This window comes from Chiloscyllium plagiosum, chromosome 23, assembly GCF_004010195.1.
Source record: "Chiloscyllium plagiosum isolate BGI_BamShark_2017 chromosome 23, ASM401019v2, whole genome shotgun sequence".
Lineage (NCBI taxonomy): Eukaryota > Metazoa > Chordata > Chondrichthyes > Orectolobiformes > Hemiscylliidae > Chiloscyllium > Chiloscyllium plagiosum.
The window spans coordinates 54,910,790-54,937,792 of NC_057732.1; the positions used below are offsets into that span (position 1 = coordinate 54,910,790).

The 27,003-nt window shown below is 41.6% G+C and overlaps 1 protein-coding gene across 7 annotated transcripts in view; it reads left to right on the forward strand.

The window, feature by feature from the left end:
• Positions 1-27,003, forward strand: part of sema3d (sema domain, immunoglobulin domain (Ig), short basic domain, secreted, (semaphorin) 3D) — a 354,002-nt gene that overhangs the window by 76,386 nt on the left and 250,613 nt on the right. For all 7 annotated transcript variants that reach the window (XM_043714212.1, XM_043714213.1, XM_043714209.1 and 4 more), the window contains one exon: positions 8,188-8,382. In XM_043714212.1, the coding sequence (XP_043570147.1) occupies positions 8,220-8,382 (163 nt within the window). In that variant the 5' untranslated portion in view covers positions 8,188-8,219. The remainder of the gene's footprint in view (positions 1-8,187; positions 8,383-27,003) is intronic.

Below are 27,003 nucleotides of genomic sequence, written 5' to 3' on the forward strand. Positions count from 1 at the left end.
ATAATCTCATGCACAGCGACATGCCTATAGTTTTAATAATACGATTGAGCATTTTAAAATGAATATTTATTGACAAAAGTTATCAATATTTTATCATAATGGCCATTAACATTTAACTGAAGTGGTTGGGATAGGTGATAGCCTAGTGGTCTTGTTGCTGGATTTATTAATCCAGAGACTCAGGTAATGTTCTGAGGATCTGGGTTCAAATCCCACCATGGCAGATAAAAATCTGGAATTAAAAATCTAATGATGACCACGTATCGATTGTCAGGAAAATCCCAGGGACCGAAACTGCCATCCTTACCTGTTTGGACCTACATGTAACTCCAGACATGCAGCAATTTGGTTGACTCTTAACTACCCTATGGGTAATAAATGCAGGTCCAACCAGTGATTCCCTTATACTGTGAATTTTTTTCTAAAAATTGTTCATTATCTCCTCTTTAATTATGTTTTTTTTGTGGAGTTTAGATCACCTTGCATATGGAGGCAATTCAGGGAAGATTTACTGAACTGATTCCTGGGATGAAGAGGTTGTCATATGAGGAATACTTGAGAAAATTAGGCCCATAGCCAGTAAAGTCTAAAAGAATAAAAAGTAGTCTTCTTGAAAGGTATAAGATTCTGAGCGGACTTGACCAGAAAGATGCTGAGAGAAGGCTCCTCTCATTGGGGAATCTAGTGCTAGAGGACACAGTTTAAAAAGAGGTCTCCCATTTCAGACTGGGAAAAAGAATACCTTTTTTTCTCTGAGGGTAAGGGCAGTGGGGGAATGGTGTTGTTAGCATTTCAGTGACCAATGGAGTCTGGGTTATTGAATATTCAAGGATGAGTTAGAAAGATCATCAATAGTTTTTACTTTAGATTGATAAGGGATTAAGGGTGAGGGGTAGTAACCAACAAATTGGAATATTAGATCATCTACAATTTTACTGAATAATGAAAAAGGCTTGAATAGGACAAATGGTCCTCTCCCATTTCTTATGTTTTATTTTCACCACATTTTCAGAGTAATTTCCATGCAGTCCTGTTCTATATTTTATCCCAAATACTCCAGTTTTAGAAACCTGCAAAAATACAACAAACATACAAAGTAATAATAGTAAAATATTCTTGAAGTCCCTGCTCCCAGCCTGCCGCAGCCAGGGGTCCTCGTTCCATCCCTACCGCAGTCAGGAATCCCCGCTCTGGCCCTACCGCAGCTAGACGTCCCTGCTCTGGGCCTACCGCAGCCAGGGGTCCCCGCTCCATCCCTACCACAGCCAGGAGTCCCTGCACCGTACCTACCACAGCCAGGAGTCCCTGCTACATCCCTACCACAGCCAGGTGTCTCCGCTCCATCCCTACTACATCCAGGAGTCCCTGTTCCATCCCTATCGTGGTCAGGAGTCCCCGCTCTGGGCCTACTGCAGCCAGGGGTCCCCGATCTGGGCCTACTGCAGCCAGGGGTCCCCGCTCTGCACCTAGTGCAGTCAGGAGTCCCTGCTCTGCACCTAGTGCAGTCAGGAGTCCCTGCTCTGGGCCTACCATATCCAGGGGTCCCTGCTCTGAGCCTACCGCAGACAGGGGTCTCCGCTCTAGGCCAACTGCAGCCAGGGGTTCCCGCTCTGAGCCTATTGCAGCCAGAAGTCCCCGCTCTGGGCCTACTGCAGCCAGGAGTCCCTGCTCTGGGCCTACCATAGCCAGGGGTCCCTGCACTGCCCTCGCTGCAGCATACACCCTCCTGCCATTCAAGGAGTCCATGCATCGGGAGTCACCGCCGATAATGCTCTGGCCTCCCTGCTATATCAATAAGGTGGAGTATTAAAACAAAAAAAAGACATAAAGGAAAGAGAGGAAAAGAATACAGCCAGCCTGGAGTGAATGGGCTCGGCCTGAACATTACCCATGATGTCATTGCTGCCATCTTTAATTTGGACCAACCTCTCCCTTCCCTGGGCCATGGTGACCCTCAGGTTACACCAGTACCAGTTGTCTCTCTCTAATAAGAAAGAAGCCCAAGTTCCAGTAGAACAGTGATAACTTTACTTTTTATTTTAAAGATCAACAGTGAATCAGTGAACAGTTCATTAACTTTCAGCATTTGAATTTTTGTCACAGTACATTTTTGTGTAGTCAATAGATTGATTGCAATACAACTTGAACTGAACATATATCTGTTAGTGGTGTGTTCTGTGTGTACAATATCCTTATTACATTTCATTTTATCACGGTCAGTGACTGCCTAAAACACAAACAGCTTTGAAAGTGATCTTTTAATGTTACCAGTTATTTAATGTTTCACTGTGATTATTTGTAAGAAAATTCAGGGGAATCACAAGGTCTGTCTTCGTTATCACAGCGATGCCTTTATTGCACATCTGTTCAGCTTTAATGAAGTGCTTCATCCTGTCTGGTCGTAAATAGCTTCCGATTCCTGAGGAACAAACCAGGAGGTTTGTGAAGATCAATAGAGAGGCACAATCCCACAGAGCTGCCCAGTACATTCAGGGGATGTAGGATTGTGTTAAAGAAGAGATTATTGGGAATGTGTGGAAGTTTAACATAATATCATTTAAACTGGATTTCCAGGAAAACCCATGTCACCGAAATGCCAAGTATCACAGTTTTGAGTAACTGTCAATCCTTGTGATATTAATGTTATCAACGTTAAGTTGTACTGCAGAAGTTTAAGAAGTATAGTTTATTTATTGCATTGTTAGTTCAAGAATTTCAATTTCAACTTTTGATGAAACTGAAATAATTGCCACTCAGTAATTTACCAATTTGGTCAATCTTGTTTGATGTCACTGTAGGCATGGAAATGGACAAGGGACTTTTTAAAACAAGACAAACAGCAAACAAGTGTGGAGCAACAGCAGTCTTAGAGCACAGTTTAAAATCAAAGTGTACAAAAGCATAGGCCTCACCAGGCTTCTGTATGGTGGCATCATTTACCAACGTGCCCCTCCCCCTCCCCACCCCAGAACACTTTCACCACCATTGTGTCCTCAACACCAGTACTTGGCAGGATGGAGACATGACCACTGAGGTCCTGGGAACAGAGGGCAATACCAACATCAAGGCCAGGCTCCTGCACAGACAACTGCGATGCCCGAACAAACAGCCATCATCTGTCCAAGATCGTGTCGTACAGAGAGTTAATGACTGGTGGAACAAAGGGGAATGATGCAAATATTTCAGGGCCTGCTGAAGACATTGCTCTCTGCACACCACATGGACTGTCACCACATGGACTGTCACCACATGGACTGTCACCACATGGACTATCACCACATGGACTGTCACCACATGGACTGTCACCACATGGACTGTCACCGCATGGCCTGTCACCGCATGGACTATCACCACATGGACTGTCACCACATGGACTGTCACCGCATGGACTGTCACCGCATGGACTATCACCACATGGACTATCACCACATGGACTGTCACCACATGGACTGTCACCACATGGACTATCACCACATGGACTATCACCAGTAGGAAACACAGCTCAGTCATCCAAATGCTTTGAGATGCTCCATTGGGACAGCTCCATTCACCTTCGATACTGGACAGAGTGCCAGTACCATTGAGAAAAGGGGGAGATGGAGCAATCCAACAGTCCCAGACATTGTTTACACCTTCATCTTTACCCTCACCTGCTGTTGGAGAGTCTGACTGATATGGATAGGCCTGGCTAGACTGAAGTCAGTCTGCAAACAACTTCCCTAAAGTCTTAACTGTGAAGAAATGTCGAGAGACTTCAACAACTTATCACAATGAGTCTGTAAAATAGAAATATGCAGCTCCTTCTCTGGCCTCTTGTTCATTAACTGAAAATGTGGTGCTGGAAAAGCGCAGCAGGTCAGGCAGCATCCAGGGAACAGGAGAATCGACGTTTCGGGCATAAGCCCTTCTTTATGCCCGAAATGTCGATTCTCCTGTTCCCTGGATGCTGCCTGACCTGCTGTGCTGTTCCAGCAACACATTTTCAGCTCTGATCTCCAGCATCTGGAGACCTCACTTTCTCCTCTTGTTCATTAACCCCCCTCACCCCCACAACTACCCCACCACTGGTGGCTCTACTTTCAGCTGTCGAGGCCTGAGCTCGGGAATCTCTTTCAGTTCCCACCTTTAAGATGCTGATTGAATATTATCTCCTTTGTCCAGGTGTTTGGGCACTTATCCTAATGGCTGCATTGTGAACAATGTTTGTCTGATGAATACTCACCTGAAGTACTTTGGGAGTTTTACTGTGATCAAGGTGCTATGGATATGAAAACAATTGGACTCAAGATAGAGGGGATAGAAGTGGGGAGTCATTTTCAACAAAATCATTGAGTGTGTGTGTGTGCGCGAGTGTGTGCATGTGGCCCTGGCTCAGTTTGTGTTGGAGTAAAATGGTTGTACTAGGGTGCTTTTAGAGCTGGGTAGTTTCCCATGGGTGCTGCATTCCCAGTGGTGTCACCTTTATTTAGTTGAGATGTTAAACCAAGGTCACAGCTGAATTATCCTGATGATGGTGATGATGATCATGTTGGCAGCAGCAATGAGAAAAAGCAAGGAATTCTCCTGGTCACCTCATCAATGTTCCCTTTAACTAACCTTAACCCGAAAGACACAGACCAATTTTACATCCAGCTAATGGGCTACAGCTCACAACTCAATACAGAGGAACCTCTCTTCCCTGAAGGACACAAGCTGGGAGTATTTCATTCGGTTAATCAAAATCTGGATAATATAGTTTAGGCTAAGCATCAGGACCTTGTGAGCTTGTTTGGATAACCTGAAATTTGGAAAATTGAATGCCAGATAATTGAGGTGCCTCTGTATTAGAATGTGCGTTATTGTTACATGTGCTCACATGAGTGCAGTGCAAAGTTTGTAACTCCCCACTTACTGAGCCATTTTCAGTAGAATGGTCTGCCGGTACACGATCTGAGGGACAAATTACAAATATAAAGCAACAAAACATTCATCGTTACAGTCCTTCAATCCTGCACAGTCCCATTCCCCTCTCTGCACCGACCTCTCCACCGGTCCGCACTGACCCCTCCCCCGGTCCGCATCGATCTCTCCCGATGTCCGCACTGATCCCTTCCTCAGTCCACACTGACCTCTCCCCTGGTCCGCATTGACCTCTCCCCCGGTCCGCACTGACCTCTCCCCCTGTCCTCACTGACCTTAGCTTGGCACTGCCTTTCTCGCCAATGCCATAGATGTTGGGGAACCTCAGTCTCTGTCATGTTTGCTCGCTCTCCTCCTGGTGTTTGATATTTGGGGAAGAGATCGAGAAAGCAAAAGGTGGTGGGATTGCTGTGTTAATGAAGGATGACAATGGTACCATAGTGAGAAGGCAGATCAGGCCTGGTTGGAAATCTCATTTGTAAAATTGCACCTCAGACAGTGCAGCATGCCCTTGTACTGCTCTGAAATGTCAGTTCTTGTGCTTATTTCTTTGAAGTGTGATTGAATTCATGTCCCTTCTGCTGGAAAATGAGCTTCAGTTGAGTCACAGCTGATAATACAGGCTCGATAAAACCTTCAGGCTGGGCTTTTGGAGACGAGTTGATGTATTTTTGTATTTTCCTTTGTATTTTTAATAACTATGCCTGCCTTACTCTCCTGCTCAGAAGGTTGAGATATGGTTCCATCCTCACCAAGTGGAAATTGTCCATGTCTAAATCCACACGGCTGATTGAATGTACTACTGCCCCTGGTGGATTAGTGAGGAATACTCCAGTAAGAGAGAGAGCATGCAGCTATCTGGTGCAGGGCAGATACATTACTTTTGGCCGAAATGTCAATTTTACTGCTCCTCGGATGCTGTCTGACCTGCTGTGCTTTTCCAGCACCACTCTAATCTAGACTCTGGTTTCCAGCATCTGCAGTCCTTATTTTTACCTAGATGCATCACATTTGATCTGGTTCTCTTCCTGAGCTCAAAGGAGATTCTCCATTGCTAAAGTCACCACAATGAGGTTTTCTTTATCTTCTGTTCTCCTCAACAATTCTTTATTTCTACAAAGATCAACTCTATTCAGCAAGAACATAGCTGTGGCATCCCTTCTAGATTCATAGGATTATACCATACAGAAAAGGCCCTTTGACTGATTGAGTCTGTCCCGCCATGATTACTGAGATAATTCCCACTGTCCCACTCTGGGCATATGTCATTGAATGTTACGACCCTTCAAGTACTCATCCAAATACTTTTTAAAGGTTGTAAAGTTTCTTATCTCAACCTCCTCAATGAGATGTGCCTTTAAGAGGGAGTTGTTCTGTTTTGTTTCTCTTGAAGAGGGATGTTGTAAACATGGTGCTGAGGTGTCTGCTCCATGGAAAGCAGAGGAAATAAACTCGATTTTAAAAAGCAAAATTAGTTAAAAGAAGCATGAGTGGTTTGAGTTGTGCTCACACAGATGTAGGGATTTTGTTTTGCTTTCAGAGGTTGCGGTTGGGCTATTAGAGTTGAAGCTGCACGATACAGCTCTCTCTCTCATCGTGAATGTCGTGAGGTCAGCCGGGTGGACCTCCTAGAATAGGAGTTCCCTGACTGGGGCTATTAGTCTGCTTCAATCATGATCCCTGGCTGACAGATAGAAACAGGGGTGTCAGATATCCGGTTCACTCTGAGAGCGGGCTCTGAGAGAGCTGGGTCAGTGTCAAGGACTCTTCCTGTGTAAATAAAGGGTGTGTAGTTGACAGGATAACGGCCTCTATGGAGTTATTGCATTTCTGCTGCTGCAAAACATTGAGTTCTCTCTCTGTCTGTATCTCTCTTTCTCTCTGTCTCTCTCTGTCTCTCTCTCTCTGTCTGTCTCTTTCTTTCTCTCTCTCTCTCTGTCTCTCTGTCTCTCTCTCTCTCTCTCTCTCTGTTTCTCTCTCTGTCTCTTTCTGTCTCTGTGCTGCTGCTCAATTCATTCTGTCAGCGTTCCTTCACTCGGAGTGGAGGAGATACTCAAGTGAGAAAAATCGGTTTTGGTAAATTTGCCTTTGCCAATTTTGAAATGATATGCTGAACATTTCAGCTGCATGACACTATAATTGTTTGCTATAAATTCTGTGTCTTATGGTCCTGCTCCACAACCACCTGATGAAGGAGCGTCACTCCGAAAGCTAGTGCTTCCAAATAAACCTGTTGGACTATAACCTGGTGTTGTGTGATTTTTAACTTTGACCAATATTGATGTCATCTGTAAACTTACTAACCATGCCTTCTATATTCTCATTCAAATCATTTCTATAAATGACAAACTAGTCTTTACTTAACTTTACAATTCTTGTGCTTTGTACCATTGGCAGTGCCCATTATAATGCTCTCTTTGCAAACTAAAATTATGCTCATTTTTCAGAAGCCTGCCCAGTTTTAACCCTCGCAAATGTACTGCAGCTGGTTCAATATCTCATCTTGCTCCCATGCTGACCTTTCCATTGTGGGCCTACATTATATCCCGACAAATCTCAACAAAAGCTGGAGGGACCTCATTTTCCACGTAGGCACCTCACAGCCTTTAGGATGCAGTATTGAGTCCGGCAATATCAAAGCAAGTCCCCTGTCCTCCATTTGCCTAACATCCCCCAGCACCTCTGCCCCTCCCCCCGTCCCTACCACCCTCCTAGCCTTATTAACTTTGCTGTTAGCGGAGTGGATCCATTTTTGCCTTGCCATATCTGTCATTTACAGCCATCCTTTACACCCTCCTTGGGTCTTTTGCACTCTCACCATCTATTCCATTTGGTCTCTCCTTTCCCTCTGTCAACAGCAACAAAACCATCAATTTCCAGCCTCTTCCACTTCTGTGGAAGTCATATGAGACTGGAAATGATAACACTTCCTCTCTGTATAGATGTTGTCAGATCTGCTGAGCTTCTTCAGCGATTTCTGTTTTCTTTACCTCAGCTGGGACCAATTAATGCAGCAAAAACCAAAGATTCAATTTTGAATTTTCTAGTCACGTACTTAAGCACGAGACTTCATGCAGATAATTATTGTGCTATCAGGATGCATGATTGAATATGTTCTTTTTTTAAGTTAATTATTTTGTTTCTATTTGTTTTAACATATACCCTAAAAAGAAGTGTTTAAAACAGACTTGATATTATTGATCTTAGGGCTTGATTTCCATTTTTTCATGTCTGGGGTTGTGGTTGTGTTTTTTTTAACCTTTGTAAATTTTGTTTCCCTTGTTACAGAACTTCAATTGGCACAAGAAACTTTATTGTTGATGATGCAGCCAGCGACAGATGCAATGCAGAAATCTCCAAGAAATCAAACCCCGAAACCACTTCAAACATGTCGGTTGCTATGGAGCTTCATTTTACTATTAATTATTCCACTTGTGGAAACGTGGAAACAGAATCTTCCGAGACTCAAGCTTTTTCACAAAGGTAACAAGTGGAAAGAGACTATTGACATGTCAGTCCTCGAGAGAAAAGAACCTTTGAGCCGATATTGTCTGAATGTTTCAGTTTGTTTTGGATACTGAATGCAAGAGCTCCCTGCTGGTATTCACTCAGTATTAAAAGTGATCTGTTTATTGGCCAACTTTAGCACAGGATGTTTCTGAAAGTTTAGATGGCCTGAGGGTTATTTATAGTTGTATTTTCAAAGGGATGTCAATGGAAAGGTCCTCACTGATGTGTTTGTCAGAGAGCCATTCAGTGCATTGCTGGATTGTGTTTAATTGCCATTGCGTCATGTAAAGAAACAATGAACTTTAGTTCTCTCTTTAATTCAGCATTTATATGACAGCAAAATGCCAAGCAGCAGCCACACCACCTTGGCACCAGTGCTAATATGACTCAGGTGGCAGACAACCAACTGGAATCTTTGAGTCTTATTGCTGCTGGCGAGCACCGTTATTTTCTGTGTCTGAGTTAAATTGTGGCTAAATTAGTATCCTGCAAATGGAAAGCACATTGAAAGAACACCTCGACAGTGCAAGTCATTCCTCAACTCATTACCTTTATTTCACTCTCCCACTGAAATTGCAACAACAGCTTACAATTATACGATGACTTTAATAGATATGTATGTGCCATGTGATTTACTGGAGGGTAAATTAAAGAGAATTTGACATAGACTGGATGACCAAAGGTTTGATGAAAGGAATTAGGTTTGGCGGTGGCAGCCTCCCATCCTGAGAGAATGGTTTGTGTTGTGTTGGTCAAGTCTGTGTTCCCTGTTGCCCGTTGTGGCTCAGGAACTTTGCTATGTCCTAGTAATCCCTGCCGGGTCTGGCTGTACAGGTGGTGGGTTGAGAACTTGGACAGTTTACTGACTTTTCCCTGGGGCTCTTCTCAGTTGGCTGTTCCATTTTGGTTTTTGATCACCTCTTCCATCTATAGAGGTGAAGCAAACAAAAACAGAAACTGCTGGAGAAACTCAGCAGGTCTGGCAGCATCCATGGACAGAGAAACCAAGTTAATATTTCGAGTTCAGTGACCATTCTTCAAAGTTCTGCTGAGCTTCTCCAGCATATTTTGTTTTTGTTTGTTTCAGATTTCCAGCATCCACAGTTTTTTTGTTGTATTTTCCCAATTAAAGAGGTCATGGGGCATAATAATTGTCCCCCAATTCTCGGTGTCACCATCATGACATCACAGATGATCATTGAAGGGGAGGTCTGGATCAGTTCACTACACTGAAGATCTTTGGGTTAATGGTAATGGTGTATCCAATTGTGACAATACTGCTCCTTTAACAAAGTTACTATGTCCTTAGTTTTTTGTTGAAGAGGGTCCTGAAGACAGAGGTGCTGAAAAGTTTGAACTCGCTACTTTAATAATGACTAACAGATGCTGCCTCAGTCGACAATCAGAAAAGGCTTTCAGTTTTTTTTTAAACACGTGAACAATGAAAGGGGGGTGTCCAGTTCAGGGTTTTTTCCAGTTTTGGGTTAGTCTTAGCTGGTAGCCCAAAGAAACAGTTCCATGCTGATCCTCTCTTTTTCTCCTGTAAGAACCTGTGTTTGAATTTATCTTTTTGCCAAGGGGTGTGTCTATGGGATTTGCAGGAAATCTGAAACGCTCTTTGTAGAGTTGCGTTTTTGTGTCAGTTGGTTTTTCAAATAGTTGTGTTATTCTAAATTCAAATTTTTATCATTTGTGTGTAAATAAATTCTGTTTTGTTTAAAACTGAATGGTTTGACCAGCTGCATTGCTCCTGGAATATCCACTATACACCTGCTTAAAACAACTCGAAAAGTTATGGTCTGGTCTACCTTCTTAAAATGCTTTGAGGGGGTCTGGCCTGGTCCTTAACAAATTAATCTCGGTGTAGGGACAACTGTTATGAAAGTGTTTCATATTTAATCATTTTGGTGGATTGAGTGTGAAGGAGAGTGGCAATGTTTGGATTGTTTTCTCTTTGAAATCAATGAAAAGACATTGGTCCTTGCTCTTCTGAAAGCAAGGCATTTCTTGGAAAGCATTGTGGTTGCAGTTCATTGCTGATTTTGTTTGAGTGAACTCACTTCAGCCAGTTTAATGGCTGTTCTGTTTGAACAGTGTTTGCAGGAATGGAGTTTGTGTTTGGATCTGCAGTTGGTGGAGTGGAGGTGGGGGGAAGCCTTCTACAGAACAAGCTGCTCAGCTGGTGTCTCCTTACCGGAAACCCTGCTGGTGTGAGACCAGGGTCCAACTCAGATTTTCTCCTGAATGTGTGCATGTGTGTAGATAGGTAAATTTTAAATTTTTTTTACAAGTTCTATGTGTGTTAGGCAATTCTGCATCTTCATTAAACTGGTTTTGTTTGATAAGTCAATAATTGCTTCTGTTAAAGAAATCTTTTGATGAACTCTAAACTATTCAGGAAAGCATACGATTGGCTTTAATGGTATTTGGATATAATATCTCTGTAGTCGAATGACAGGACTGACAGAACACTCCTCTCATCTTAGTTATGAGCAGTTTAAAGAAAGAGAGAGAGAGAAAAAGAAATATGTTTATACAGGATATTCCAAATTTTTGCTACCTACTGCCAATGAGGAGCAAAAATCTGGGATTAGGAACCAAGAGGCAAGAACTGAGGGAATGAAGAGATCTTGGAGAACTGCTATTTTCCAAAAACAGGACAAACTACAGAACTGAAGGAACAGCCAAATGTAGAGGAAGTAGAATTGTTTGTCCATAAGCAGTTCCTCAGTGTACATTTAACTTGAATATTTACAATTGCATCACACCAAGAAATGCTTATTAATAATTATGGGTCTAAGTTTCTAAACTTCCTTCACCATGTTCCAGTTAATCGACTGCTGTAACTTACACTGATGCAGCAGCTCCAACAACACTCAAGGAGCTCAACACCAGCCAGGATATCCGCTTGATTGGCATCATATCCACAAGCATCCACTCCTTCCCCACTGATGCTTAGTAGCAGCAGTGTGTACCATCCTCAAGATACAGTGCAGAAATTCAGCAAAGATCCTCAGACAGCACCCATGACCACTTCCATCTTGAAGGACAAGGGCAACAGATACATGGGAACACCAACCTCTGCAAGTTCCCCTCCAAGTCACTCACTATTAGTAATATATACCAGTCCCTACAGCAATGGAAAGTAGCAATTCAAGAAGGTGCGGCACAGTGGCCTTAGTGGTTAGCATTACTGCTTCATCGTGCCAGGGACCCAGGTTCAATTCCAGCCTTGGGCGACTATCTATTTGGAGTTTGCACATTCTCTTCATGTCTGCATGGGTTTCCTCTGGGTGCTCCAGTTTCCTCCCACAATCCAAAGATGTGCAGGTCAGGTGAATTAGCCATTCTAAATTGCCCATAGTGTTAGGTGCAATAGTCAGAGGGAAATGGATCTGGGTGGGTTACCCTTCAGAGGGTCAGTGTGGACTTGTTGGGCTGAAGGGCCTGTTTCCACACTGTAGGGAATCTAATCTAAAGGCAGCTCACTAACACCTTCTCTTGGACAATTAGAGATGGATAATAAATGCTGGCTGACTAGTGACACTCATGTTTCATGAGTGAATAAATAAAACTCTTCATGATAATGAAACATTGCAAGTTGTTTAACTGGAACATTGTAAAATAAAGTAAGATACTGGCCACAGAAGGATTTTTGAGATCAAATAGGAAAGGTTTAGGTACATTAGTCAGAGGGAAGTGGGTCTGGGTGGGTTACTCTTCGGAGGGTTGGTGCGGACTGGTTGGGCCGAAGGGCCTGTTTCCACACTGTAGGGAATCTAATGTAATCTAATCCAAAAGATTCAAGGGTGTTTTAATCTTCTTTCCCTGAGATTATGAACATGTAGTGTAATTGAATTTACATTTATTATGGGAGACACTGAGATAATTATTCCCAACTGTTAATAATACAATTGGAATCATAAGATATTCAGGCATAACATTTGGAAAATTTATCCAGCAATTCTGTGTTAGTGTTGTCTTTCCAAATGCAACTGATGTCATTATGCTCACTTGGTTACTTTCATCAATAAATTGGATTATCATATGGACTGTAACGGTTCAAAAGGTAGTTCACCACCACCTTCTCAAGGGCAATTAGGGTCAGGCAGTAAAAATGTTTGCCAGCAGCCATGCCCATGCCCCGCAAGTGATTCGCAAAACTAGATATTGTATAATGCTACTTGCGTAAATGGGTTAAAAGTTACAAAATGTTAAATATTTTGTAAAGAAAAGTAATCTGTTCTTAAAATGGAAATAAAGAATCTTACAAAATGGATTGTAGGATCCTTATGGATTTAGCTGATGTTGGAAACAGATTTTACTTGGTAAGAATCACAATAATCACAGTCCTTTAAAATTCCATGAACGTTTCCAAGAGTAAACAGAAGCACATAGACAGTGGCTTTCCTGGAGGTGGGGGGAACCTTTTTTGTATTTCAGTGAAACTATGACGTAATGAGAGCTGAGACAGTTCAAAGTTACTGAGCTCAATGAGAAAAAGTAATGGATTGTTCTGAGCTCCAGACCTGGGCTAACTCAGCAGCTAATGTGAAGCAGAATTTGGCAGCACCCATTTTTAAAGTATTGAACTATAGAAAAGTTATTTGTGAAAGGTCTCAATAGAATCATCTTAAACAGTAATGAGAGAGAGGGAGGTATCCTCGACTGCTGTAATGAGCCAGGGTACAAATAGTCACAACTTGCAGTGCTGTAAAAGGAAACTAAAATAGCCTGCACTCAGCCATAGAAGCTGTTCTGCCCAGATAACCTGTAGGAGCAACATTTAACTATTCGACAGAAGAAGCCATCACAGGTATTGTTGAAGCTAAAAATCACACAACACCAGGTTATAGTCCAACAGGTTTAATTGGAAGCACCAGCTTTCGGAGCGACGCTCCTTCATCAGGTGATTGTGGAGTGCTCGATCGTAACACAGAATTTATAGCAAAACTTTGCAGTGTGATGTAACTGAAATTATACATTGAAAAATTGATCGTCTGTTAAGCCTTTCATCTGTTAGAATACAGTGATAGTTTCACTTCTTTCATGTGTAAATCGCAAAACCTTTTTTTTAAAAGTTGCATTCTCGGGTTAGCTGTTAACAATGGTGATAGCTAGACAACACCTTCAACATATTGTCTAGCTATCACCATTGTTAACAGCTAACCCGAGAATGCAACTTTAAAAAAAAGGGTTTTGTGATTTACACATGAAAGAAGTGAAACTATCACTGTAGTGCATGTGTGGTTGTCTGTGTGTCTATAAGGGTGTGTGTGGGTGTCTGTGTGCGCGTCTGTGTGTATCTGTGTCCGTGTGCATGTGAGAGTGTGTGTGTAGGAATATCTGTGTGTATATGTGTAGTGCAATGGTGATCACCTGTAGTGTGACATGAACCCAAGGTCCCGGTTGAGGCCCTCCCTATGGGTACCAAACTTAGCTATCAGCCTCTGCTCGGCCACATTGTAACAGATGAAAGGCTTAACAGACAATCAATTTTTCAATGTATAATTTCAGTTACATCACACTGCAAATTTTTGCTATAAATTCTGTGTTACGATCGAGCCCTCCACAATCACCTGATGAAGGAGCATCGCTCCGAAAGCTAGTGTGCTTCCAATTAAACCTGTTGGACTATAACCTGGTGTTGTGTGATTTTTAACTTTGTATAGCCCAGTCCAACACCGGCATCTCCGAATCCGATTGTTGAAGCTGACTGTGGTTTAACTCCTTTCTGTGGAAAGAATATCTCCAGGCAAACTAGATCTACAACCAAATTACAATTTCATTCTCATGTCTAACTTTCATCCTTATTTCCTTTAAATCTTTATATTAATTATTTTAGGTCTCATTTTCATTCTCATGCCCAATTTTTAATCCTTACTCGCTTTAAATCTTTATATCTATTATTTTAGCAAATAATTTTATCAGTCTTAAATAACTTTCTGGGATAGTTGTCTAATAAAATAACCTGTTATGTTTTTAAAGTGTAAAGATGCATTGCTGGTTACTTTTAAAATGAACCATTTAAAACTATAATCTTGCTGCATATGAGCTTACAAAAAATCATTAGTATGTCAACTGCTCTGAGGAAACTCCTGGTGACCAGGTAGTCAGAGTGAATGGGAGCTTATTGCAAGTAAAAAAGCTCCAAAGATGCTGCATTCTGTCAACTGTCCTGTGTGCCTCACAAACACAGATAATCATTAAAGATCAATATGAATGAAAATACAAACTCTCAAACTCCGGATGCTGCGACGTTTCCTCTTTATAACCATAAGACAAATGAAGAGGTGCTTGAAACCACAAGAGAAAAAAGAATTTTAAAAAAAAAGTGACATCCAAAAAAATAAAATGTCAGTGATTTGATCAGAGCTGAGAAGCTACAGCAGTCTGTACAAGAGGGCAAGGTGAAGAACGAGAGGCTTGGTCTGGGCCGAACAAAAACAGAAATTTCTGGAAAAGCTCAGCATGTCTGGCAGCATTTGTGGAGAGAAATCAGAGCTAACATTTCGGGTCTGGTAACCCTTCCTCAGAACTGGACTGAATCTGAAATGGTAACTCTAATTTATCCCCATAGAGGCTCAGATTTTCCAGCAACTTCTGTTTTTGTTTCTGATTTACGACATTTGCAGTTCTTCCAGTTTTCATTGGTCTGGGTGGAGTTGGATGGTGGTTAATACATTGCGGATGCAGACCAATCGCATTGAGGATGGCTGAAGACCAATGAGCTAAGCTCCAACATTAATTATTGCAGGGGAATCTGAATCTGAATATTGCTGGGATCAGCCAGGTGGATTTCTTGAGTCACCTTTAGATTTCAGCCGACATGTTATTGCATAAAATACCCATCTGGGCTTTTCCGTCTGTTATTCTAAAGCATGTCATTTTTAGCACATTTATCGGCATAGCTGTTTCAAACCTGATATTTCTGCCCTGATTTAGTTCCAGGCTTTCCTCAATGTATAATTAGGGTAATTGTAATCTAAGCTCAGTGTTAGCGTCTTTTCTCAAGATATAAACATGCAATTAAATGCCAACATGACTAAAAGAGGAAAAGCATGCAATGTGGTCATGTTTTCTTGGCTGCAGAAGAAAACAGTTTGCTGTGCACTCAGATTACACAGCAGTAACTGCTGCTCCCTAAGAATAGATTGGTGCGATTGACTATATACCTTTAACTACCACTAACATTGAGGTAGAGTTCTGCAGCCTTGGCAGCTGTGGTAAACATAAAGTCAAATGATTGGTTCCTATTGTTCCCAGACTTTGTCAAATCCGAGATGATAATTTCCTTTATGATTCACGTCTTCTGTATTTAAAGAGAGAGATTCAGACAATCTCTCTTTAGGATTTGGTGATGGTTTGGTTTAAAAATTGTGACATCTCCGAGTGCCTGCTCCTAATCACAATGTTTGATAACAGTCACTGAGTCAGAAAGACAATATTTCGAATCTTTCATTCTTCCTGAAGTCTGAGTGTTGGCAACCCTCCCAGGATTGAAGCAGTTGGGAATTATTTCTCTCTCATAGAAAGAGGTATCTTTGACTTGATGATCACTTTCCTTGTCTGGATTTACAAGTGGAAGTATTACTTTGCCCTTAAAATAAAAACAAAAAATCCTGGAAATGCTGGGAAAGTTTTAGACATTTATCTAGAAAAAAAGGGAAGGCAACATATTTAATCACGATCTTTCATCCACCTCTTGTATGCCATGGCTCATCTTAACATTGACAAAAGCAAATTACTGCGGATGCTGGAATCTGAAACCAAAAGAGAAGGATCAGTTAGACTCGAAAAGTCAGCTCTTTTCTCTCCTTACAGATCCTGCCAGACCTGCTGAGATTTTCCAGCATTTTCTCTTTTAGTTTAACATTGACAAACCTTACTATCCAATACTGTAATGGGGAGAGCAGGTTCTTTGTGGAGATTTCAGATTGAAACTGGTTGGGTATTTTTTTCCACCTGTTAATAGATTCCTTGAGTAGATGGCAGGATCATGATAGCCTCTCAAAGAATGAGACTTCACAACAAAACCACAAAGAGTTTGAAATTATAAAGTTTGTGCACCATCCACAAGCTTTATTTTGAATTGTAATTTTGAAATTAGAGAAATTGATATCACTGATATATTGTACAAATGAAAGGAGGAATGGTTTCTGACACAGCATGATACCTTCCACTGGCCATGTACACATTTCTGGATCAATAATGTAATTCATGTCTTTTTGCAAAATAAATCCTTGATTCCCTGAAGCTTACATTTCTATCTCCACTCTGGCTGAGTTGTTATTAAAACTGCAGAAAGATACTTGGCTCAGTGAGTGAAGGGTCAGGCTAGTGGTGATCATTCCTGTTTCTATGGAATTCAGGAAAGCAACAGAGTTTAAATTAAAGGACAAGTAAAAACTGCCTTTGTTTTTACGTACATTTCTACTTCCCTCAATGCGTCCTAGGCTAGCTGCTCCCTGAAACCAGCCTAATAACATGACATGGGGAACCATGCTAAAAGAAATCAGGATTTGCAAAGGTCTCAACTTTAAATGCACTCTGTCTTAATAGAAGGTGCCTGTGACAGCTGGTGAAAATTATTGCCCTGTACTTTTCAGCTTTCATGAAGCTGTCCTCAGGTCCTTGATCGTTCGTCATTCTCATCCATCACAGACTTTCATTTCCATTTATTTTCCAATGCCACCCCGAAAGCAGACAGCATAGCAAATGGAAATGCCGAGCTGTGATGAGCAGAGGAACTTTGAACATCATCCTTTTGTTTGCTCAGTAGCTGCTGGAAACAACAAACATGTGAAGGAAATGTGAGGCTGTCCCTTGCAACTTGAAACCAGGTAGCCTAACTCCTTTATCAGCTCTGCAGCCCAATCTGCAAATCTGGGATGTGGTTTGCTTTAATGCATGACAGGTTTATCTCTTACAGAGTTAGATCAAGAGTTTAGATTAAGTTATAGAATAAGGAGGCATGTTGAAAGGTCAGCAATTGCTGGCAGTCCCAGACCAAGGTAAAATTATAGCAATAATCTGTTTCTTCAGAATGAGCTAGGAAAACAGTTTAAGTTTCTTCATTCTGCATCAAACAGTTACAGTGAAATGCAGCATTCAATAGAAAATAATTTTGTCACAGTTCTGCCTTCGTTGCTTAGAAATAATTTGGTGAATTAGCTAAATTTCTTGCATTCTAAATTAAAACTGTTAATTTAATGTAATTTGGGCAGCATCTGAAATGTTTGTCTGAGTTTGGAAGCAGCTGTTAGCCAAGCTTAGGTAGAAATATTGCTGCTTCCTTGTCCAGAAATTCAAGTATAATTTACACAGCTGCTTGAACAAGTGAATATTTGTAGTTGAACTGGAGCTGAATGGTTTTTACATTCAGATTGAGCTCTGGTAATAAGTTGATAGGTCCACAGATTGATGATGTAATCGATGAAGAAAGTTTTTCGCTTGCCAACACCTATATGATTGGTTATCAGGTAAATGAATAGTTTGGGGCAGAGAAGAAGGTACAGAGAGAAGTGAATATTGCTGAATTTGTGGTGCTCTGTGGACAATGTACGCAATTTCCAATGTGGCAGTCACCTAGAAACCATTCACCATTATCAGCAGATTGTCAAAACTTGGACTAATCTCATTCCTGATGAAGGGCTTATGCCTGAAACATCAATTCTCCTGCTGACTCACCTGCTGTGCTTTTCCCGCACCACACTCCCGACTCATATTCAAGTGTCAATCTCTTTGCATCTGCAAATTGCAAGACCTCTGCGCATGACTGGGTTTGTCTAAAATTATTATTAAACAATAGTATAAATAAGTAGTATTAAATACTGGAATGGCCCAGAAAAAGGGATGTGTATGAGGCTAACAGAACAAGCCCCTCGCCGCTAGCTACCACCAGAAATGTCAGAATTGAAGTTGGGAATACTCCCTATTCTCCATATTCCATGTCACTGCCAAACCCCCAACTCCAACTACTATGTCACCCTTCTTGATCAGAACCGAGACCCTTCTTCCCCAAAAAACCTTGCTGTTCTCTCCCGGTTTCTGTGTTGCTTGATACAGAAAGATCCAGTGAAGTTGTCTAACTGCAATATTGCGCAATAATGATGACCTCTGGCATCTTCCTGTGAATAGGTATTGCATTTAGAATGTAAATTAGTGTAATTAATAGTAAATTAGGTGATTTTGATCTGCATTTTACCATAGCTTATCTGTTTCTGCTAGAGTCTGGTTCTAATTAACTCCGTTAGATAATGCGTGTATTATATTGTCTAGCTCCTGGAGGCAGTTTTGTAGCTTGTACAGCACGCTGCTGGAGGGATGAGCTGCTTCTCACCACAACCTCAGGAATCTCATCCTGCTTTGACTTTCAAGTGGCTACAGTTTGAGGATGTTTTCCTTTACAAACTCTGCTCTGTCTGTGGTGAGCTTCTGCAATGAAACTCCATTCTGTATAAACACTGAGGTTCAGGGTTTAATATCGCTATGACAATTTCATCCTGGAGTTTATTTCTTTGCTTCGTGTTAATTAACTCTGGATTGGATTTCTAACAAGTGCCATCACTTTACATTGCTAAAACAATAGATGCTCTACATTCTCATAGATGAAATAAAGACTGCACCTTTTAATTTTTGTTCTTTTTAAAGTTGTAGACTGAAATGAAAACGAACCAGAGTTTTAAGGGATTGCTGCATGTTTTGAAAAGTAAGTAACATGACACTCAATGCAAGCATAATTTACACAGCTGCTTGAACAAGTGAATATTTGTAGTTGAACTGGAGCTGAATGGTTTTTACATTCAGATTGAGCTCTGGTTGGAAAAAAATAAGTTGATAGGTCCACAGATTGATGATGTAATTGATGAAGAAGGCCTTTTGCTTGCCAACACCTATATGATTGGTTATCAGGTAAATGAATAGTTTGGGGCTGAGAAGAAGGTACAGAGAGAAGTGACCAGGTCACCAATAACCGAGGGGCTGTCTCTGTTTTCTGCAGCCAAAGCTTCATTTCAACCTGAAGAAAACCAGTTTATCTTTCCTTCAGCTGCTTTGGTAAGCTGTGATTTTTAATTGATATGTAAGAGATCTTTTATAAGTGATCAAACTACATTGTATCTCTTGGAAACCAGTAGAAGCATTCCGAAATGGAAGGCTGAGATGAAACCATCTGATCAGGAAGAACCAACTCAACTGATCTTTTAGTAAAAAGGACAGAGCTGTGTTTCCAGCTTCCCCTCCCATTCATTTTTTTATTGCTGTTTATGTCTGACTGTCTGTGTGTGAGCGTGAAAGGGGATATTTAGAAAGAGATTACAGTTTTAATTAGTAGTTTTATGTGCAGATGGTTCATAATTGTTTACCTGAAGCTGGAGTCTAATTGACTTTAATATACAGTAATCTTTGTTATGTACAGAAATCTGGTCCATACTTTCTGTCACCATATGGCTAGAAGGTGGGCAAATTAGTGAATTTTGTGAACTTTAAAAAGCTTTAACTTTTTTGACAACTCCACATATAGCAGGGCTTGATTTTCAGTGTGTAACCCTGTCAGTCATAACAGGATCAGAAAAAGTAGGTTTAATGAGGCTACTGCACCAGCCTCAGCTGCTGCTGGTTTACCCCAATTGAACAAAATAATAGTCTATTATTATTTAAAGTTCTCTTTGTTTGAAGTTAGTATTTCCTTTAGCCCATACTAATTGTGGTTTAGCATATGTACAGTTTCTTTTTTAGACCCATCTGTCTGAAATTATTGCCTGAAGTCAGATTCAGTAAGAGCTCTGTAATAAGCTAGAGTATAAAACAAACTCTTTGTACAATCAAATTGCCTGAAATAACTCCTGAAGCACTTATACTTTGCCCAGTTAAGCAAGAATCCTTAATTAAAGGGTCCCATTATGATTATAAAAACCAATACATTGACTTGTACAATAATACATCTCTGTGAATGGTTCCAATGATTAGGGACTTCAGATACATGGGGAGATTGGAAAAGTTTGGACTGCTCTTTGATGAGAAGGTTAAGAGGAGAATTGTTTCAAAATCACAAGGAATTTAGACAGAGAAAAAAGCTTAGAAGTGGGGATGCTCACTGATGATTGCATGATTTTTTGCACCATTCATGATTCCTTGTTTATTGAAACAATCCATGTCCATATGCAGTAAAACATGGACAGTATTGAGGCTTGGACTGTTATTTTAATTCATTTGTTGGATTAGTACCTTACTAGCTGCGTCAGTGTTTATTGCCTGTCCCGAGTTGCCTCTTAGGATGGTAGGAAGGTGCCTTCTTGAACCACTGCCGTGCATGTGCTGTTAAGGAAGAAGCTCAAATACCTTGACCCAGCAACAGTGAAAGATTGGCAGTATACTTCTAATTTAGGATGAAGGGTTGTTCACAGGGGAACCTGAAGCTGGTGGTGTTCTGCTGTTTCTGATGCCCTTGTCCTTCTCAATTGGAGAGATTGTGAGTTTTGGAAAGTGCTGTCGAAGGATCTTTGGTGAATTCCTGCAGTGCGTCTTATTAATGGAACACACCGCTGCTACTGAGCATTGCTGGTGGAAGGAGTGAATGTTTGTGAATGTCGCGCCAATCAAATGGGTGGATTTGTCCTGGATGATGTCAAGAGTCAGGCGGAGAGTTACTTTGCAGGATTCCCAGCCTCTGACCTGCTCTCCTCAGCTCTGTCTCTGGTCAATGATGATTGCCTGGATTTTTATTCTCTGGGTTTTATCAATAGTAATGCTAATAAAATGTTGAAGGCAGATGGTTATAAAATCATATGAAATATGCATGAAGAAGGCCATTCAGCCTTTCGTGTCTGTTCTGCCATTGAATCAATTGATAGCTGATGTGTGTAGTTTTTAATTCCACATTCTGGTCTTATTCTGACAGTCCTTGACCCCCTTGCCTATCCCTCGCTTAAATCATCTTCAGAGACAGACACTTCCAAAATCACGCAAGCCTCAGGAAACATAAACTCTCTTGGTCTTTGTCTTGAAATTTGAAAACATGTACCCCGTAGTTCCAGGCAGAGCAACAAAAGGTAGCCAACCTTCCACAGTCTCCTTGTGGGGTCCTTGCATGGGGTGATTTCTATGAGGTCACCCCCTTGTTCTTCTTAACCCCAGTAAGTATAGGCCTAACTGATGCAATCTCTCTTCAAATATTGGTCCACCATTCCAGGTAAATTTTCACTGCACTCCCTCTATCGCCAGAATATCCTTTCTCAGATAAGGAGACCAAATCTGTGCACAATACTCCAGGTGTAGTCTCAGCAAGACCCTGTACAATTACAGTAAGAGATCCCTGCTCCTGTACTCGAATCCTCTTGCTATGAAGATCAATGTATCACCTGTTGTACCTGTCTGCTTACTTTCAGGTGTTTGCAAGGACACTCAGGCCTCAATGTGCCCCACCTTTTCCAATCTATTGACATTCAGATAATAATCTGTTTTCCTGTTTCGGCTGCCAAGTGGCTAATCTCACGTTTATCAACATTACACTTCATCCCTCATGCTGGGCTCTCTCAATTCAGAATTATTTGATTCTAAATTATTTGATAATTAAATTTATATAAGCACTAAGACAACATGCTTCTGTGTAATTTGCATATTTTTTGACACAAACAATGGCTTTGAATTATCATGCAAAGGAGATATTGCAAACTGGTTTTGTGGAAGAGACACCAGCAACAAGACAGAGTTACAGCAAAGATTCAGGGGTGCGGTCACATTCATCAGGGGAATATCCACTAACTCAGTTGCAGGAATTATGCTGCAACTCCTGGTTTCCTTCAGAGCAATAAAGATCTGGCAGGCCAATGTTATACTGCTGCATCCACACACTCACTAGTCAGGAAAGCACAATTCATTGGCACTGTCAATCAAATTGAGCCAGGCAGGAGGCTGGAGGAACACAGCAAGCCAGGGAGCATCAGGAGGTGGAGAAGTCGACATTTTGGGTGTAACCATTCTTCAGGATGGGGTGGGTGTGGGGGAAGCTGAGGATAAAGAAGGTGCCAGGGGCAGGGTGGAGAAGTGGGGATAGGTGAAGATAGGTAGAGGGTATGACCTGGTTGGTCAATGGGAAGAATGAATCCGGTTGGTGGAAAGGAGGGGGAGGTGTTGGGAAGGGAGTCGGTGGATGGGAAGGGATGTTATTTGAAATTGGAGAACTCAATGTTGAGTCCTCCAGGCTGTAGGCTGCCCAGGCAGAAGGTGAGTTGTGAATGCCAATGACAAGAGTTAGTGAGCTAGTCAATCAAGGAGAAATGTATGCCAGGTAAGTTTGTAGGGGCTGAGCACACACAATATACATTTGTACAGGATCACTTCAGGCACAGAAATTCATGAGGGCTATGTCCCTTCGAGTAATGCAGGAAAGCAAAATTATTTGAACTTAAAAGGGCCCTGGGTGTGTTTGTATGCTGGTCACTGAAAGCAGGTATATATAGGTGCAGCAAGCAGTTACAAAGGCAGTGCCTTTGGACTTCAATCCAAGAGGGTTTGAGTACAGGAACAAGGATGTTTTACTGCAGCTGTACTCGGCCTCAGTGAGACCATGCCTGGAGTACTAGGCCTCAGTGAGACCATGCCTGGAGTACTAGGCCTCAGTGAGACCATGCCGGGAGTACTCTGTGCAGTTTTGGTCTCCTTACCAAAGGAAAACTGTGTTTTGTTATCGGGGGAGTGCAGCAAAGGTTCATCAGACTAATTCCTGGGAATCAGTTCTTCCTGAAGAAGGGCTTATGCCCGAAACGTCGATTCTCCTGTTCTTTTGATGCTGCCTGACCTGCTGTGCTTTTCCAGCAACACATTTTTAAGCTCCGATTCCTGGGACGGCAGGTTTGTCATATGTGGAGAGATTGGCCAACTGGGCCCAAATGGAGTAGAGTTCAGAAGAATGCGAGGGAATTTCATTGTAATATGTAAAATTCTGACAGCACTGGATAGAAGATTCTTACACTCACCGTAGTGGAATTTAGAAGGTTAAGGGGTGATCGGATCAATGTTAACTGGAAAAGATAGGGTGAATAAAGAATAAGGGCCAGTCCATTCAGGAGAGATGTTAGGATGCACTTCCACACACAAAGGGTGGGAGACATTTGGAACTCTCTTCCACAAACATTAGTGGTTGCTGGATCAGTTGTTAATTTTGTGTCTGAGATAAAGAAGTTTTATTAAGTAAAGATATTATGGGATAAGGATCAAAGGCAAGTCTATGGAGTGAGGCTGATCAACCATGAACACGCTGAATGTTTGAACAGGCTTGAGGGCTGAATGGTCTCCTCTGGTTCCTAAGGACTCATCACTGCTGGGATATCCTGGAATGGACCAGCCACTGGCACCAATTTCTAAAGGCCATTGTAAACATGTTAGTCCAGACCTGTCCTGCACAGCTCCTTACATTAGACTTGAAAGTGGCAGAGAGGAGGTAAGCAGGGGTCTGGTGGACAGGCTGATGCCGATGTGAGGCCTCCTGTTCCTGCTGGAGTAGCAGAGCCTGACAGCTTGGCCTGCAGTTACTGTCTGAGTTGGTGAGGTCTCAAGCCGTTTGGAGAAATAGCCATTACAGCGAGAGAAAGGTCAATGACCTTTAGGGTTTGTTCCTGCAGAGAAATGATATGGACATGACAGACCAAGTGATCTGTTCCTGTGCTATGATTATTCTATGAAGCCCATGTTAATATATGCTGTAAAAAGGTTTACAATGTTCTTCAGCATACAGTAGCTGTGTTTTTAAGTTATTTTGTGACCCTTTAATTCTTTGCATTTGTTCTACATTTACAAGATATCGTGTCTGCTGATGATGTGTCTTTAAATTTTAGAAGTGCAGATTGCAAAATGCATACCAGCTGTTTGCTTATGATAAGTGATTTACAAATAAAACTCCTCGAGGCGAGATTATCTCCTGGACATTGCCTACCAGTACTTTGCAAAATGGATCACCAACCATACCACCTCAACCTTGAATGGAGAGTGAAACTGAGCTGGGTTTGCTGAACGAAGCTTTTGAAAAACAATTAATTGCTTTGTTCTTTTTGAATCTGAAACACAAACTGAAATTTGAGTTATGTGAAGCATTTGTTCAAGTGTTCACAGAATGCTAGATTACCCTCTGGTTCTCACTTACTCCTTCACTGAATTAGGACTCCTGTAAAATTCCCCTTCAAGTGTGATAAAGGTTTATTGTAAAGGTGTTTTTTTGTGTGTATTTCTAAAATCATGATATTTCTTAAACTGGAGAGAGAACTTACAAAATACATAAATAAACATTCTGTAAGCCGTGAAGCAAGAAATGCTTTTTCAGTAAATCTTAATAGGACTGAAATACTGTGATAGTCCCAGTGACATTGTGATGAAATGCACTGAACAGCGAAATGATGAATCCAGTTTTGAACTGTTTTCACAACCAACTAAATGTACACCTTTCAAATTTAAATAGGAACCCCCAGTATGGGCACCATACAGGCTGACAACTAATTCCTGAGATTAAAAAGGCATCAAAAATAAATATGATACAGTTCCTTCTGTTCCTTTCTGACAGCAATAGCACTTTAAACTCGGCTAAAATGTATGCTGGTATGAGAATTTTTTTTCTCTCTCACCGTTTGGAATTCCTGAGGGCTACACTAAACCTTTAACAGTGATTATAGAAACAACAGGCAGCAGGGATTGAACATGTAGATATATATTTACTGTCTGCATTGTTTCAAACTTTGCCTATAGCTGTGAGAATACATCGAGGCATTATATAGAGATTCCACCTTTGGCTGTGGCCTGCGATTTCTAGCTTCTCCGTGTGAAACGTTCCACCCATCACTGAAAGCATTAGCCTCCAGGCTGTTGGTAGCACCACCTGCTATTCACTTACCTGTGGGCTGTTATACATGGCCCTGACACAAAATTCCCGAGATTCCTGGAAGCAGAAATCATCAAAGGATTATCGGCACGATTCATTAGACTTGGCACCAGCAGAAAAAAAACTTATTTTCCATCAACTACCATAAAATTCAATACCCTGTGTTGCTTTAATCTTTATGAGTGAGATCTCGTTTAATATTATTTCTGTTTAGCATCGCAAATTTATTGACTGGTTGCCCTGTACGAAGGATACAGAAGGTTATCCTGTCTTGCTTTAGAGAGAGAGTAGGTTCTTCTTTCCCACAGGGTTCTCCACATTCTGTGCAGGTGGGGAGGGTGTTTAACAAATCGGTATGTTGAATTCAGCAACAAAAGACTATTGGAGATTTACAAGGGCCTTATTGCAAATCTATAGTTTAAAACAAACACCAGTAACTGCCCACCGGGAAGGTCCCAGCTCCTTTTGTTTGTAAACCCACCATCAAATAGCCCAATCCACCAATTAAAACAAATTCCAAGCACTGCCCCCTAAAGGCTCTGAAACAATGACAACAAATGAATAGAGGTACGGGAAAGAGAGAGAGGGGTCAAATCAAAATGGTGTTGGTGTTGGAGGGGAAGAGCCCAGCTCTTAGATATGTTCTAATGAACCTGTTCCAAGATGTTATTACACACCTCTGGATGAAATGGGTCTGGAACCTGGACCTCCTCACTCAGAGGTAGGGACACAGCCATTGCACTACAAGAGCCTGAAAGTAAAACATTACATTTTAAAAAAAAAGGATCTGTTCAAATGCAATTCTGGAGCAGGTGGGGTTTGAACCTGGGTCCTTAGGCTAAGTTCATTTGTTGACCATTCCTGGTTGCCTTTGGGAAAGTTCTTATAGTCTGCAGTCCATGTGCTGTAGGTTGACCCACAACGTCCTTCGTTGGGGTGTTCCAGGATTGTGTCCCAGCAACACTGAAGGAACAGCGAAACATTTGCAAGTCAGGATAGTGAGTGGCTTGGAGGGGAACTTGCAAGGGGTGGTGTTCTCATGTGTCTGCTGCCTTCATCCTTCTAGATGGAAGTAATCGTGGGTTTGGAAGGTGCAGTCTAAGGATGTTTGGTGAATGTAAAGAGTTGATTGGTGTGTTGATTAGTGAATCCAAACAAGTGGTGGATATTTCTTTCATCCTAGTCCTGGGTTTTGCATTGTAAAAGCTTCGTGGAGTCTGGAAGAGAATCAGATCAGAAACCCAGCTGCTCTTGCAGTTCCTGGATTAATGTGGCTGGTCCAGTTATGTTTGTGGTCAATGCAACCCCTAGGAAGTTGAGGGGATTCAGCGATGAGAGTAACAATTAACTCTCAAGGAAGATGTTTAGATTCTCTTTTGCTGCTGTTATGGATTGATTGTGAGTTTTAAAATAAACCTCTCTGTCTCTCTGTTCTCATCTAATGGTTCATAAAGCAGGTTATGATTTAAAGTTCAGTATTGGCACATCTATCTTAGTCCCACCTTTGGTAGATTCTGACTTTGTAAGGACCACAAAGGCTTACAAACATGGAAGCAGACACGACTCCTTTTTAATTCCAAGAGTTGCACGGTGGCACAGTGGTTAGCACGGGCGGCACGGTGGCACAGTGGTTAGCACTGCTGCCTCACAGCGCCAGAGACCCGGGTTCAATTCCCGCCTCAGGCGACTGACTGTGTGGAGTTTGCACGTTCTCCCCGTGTCTG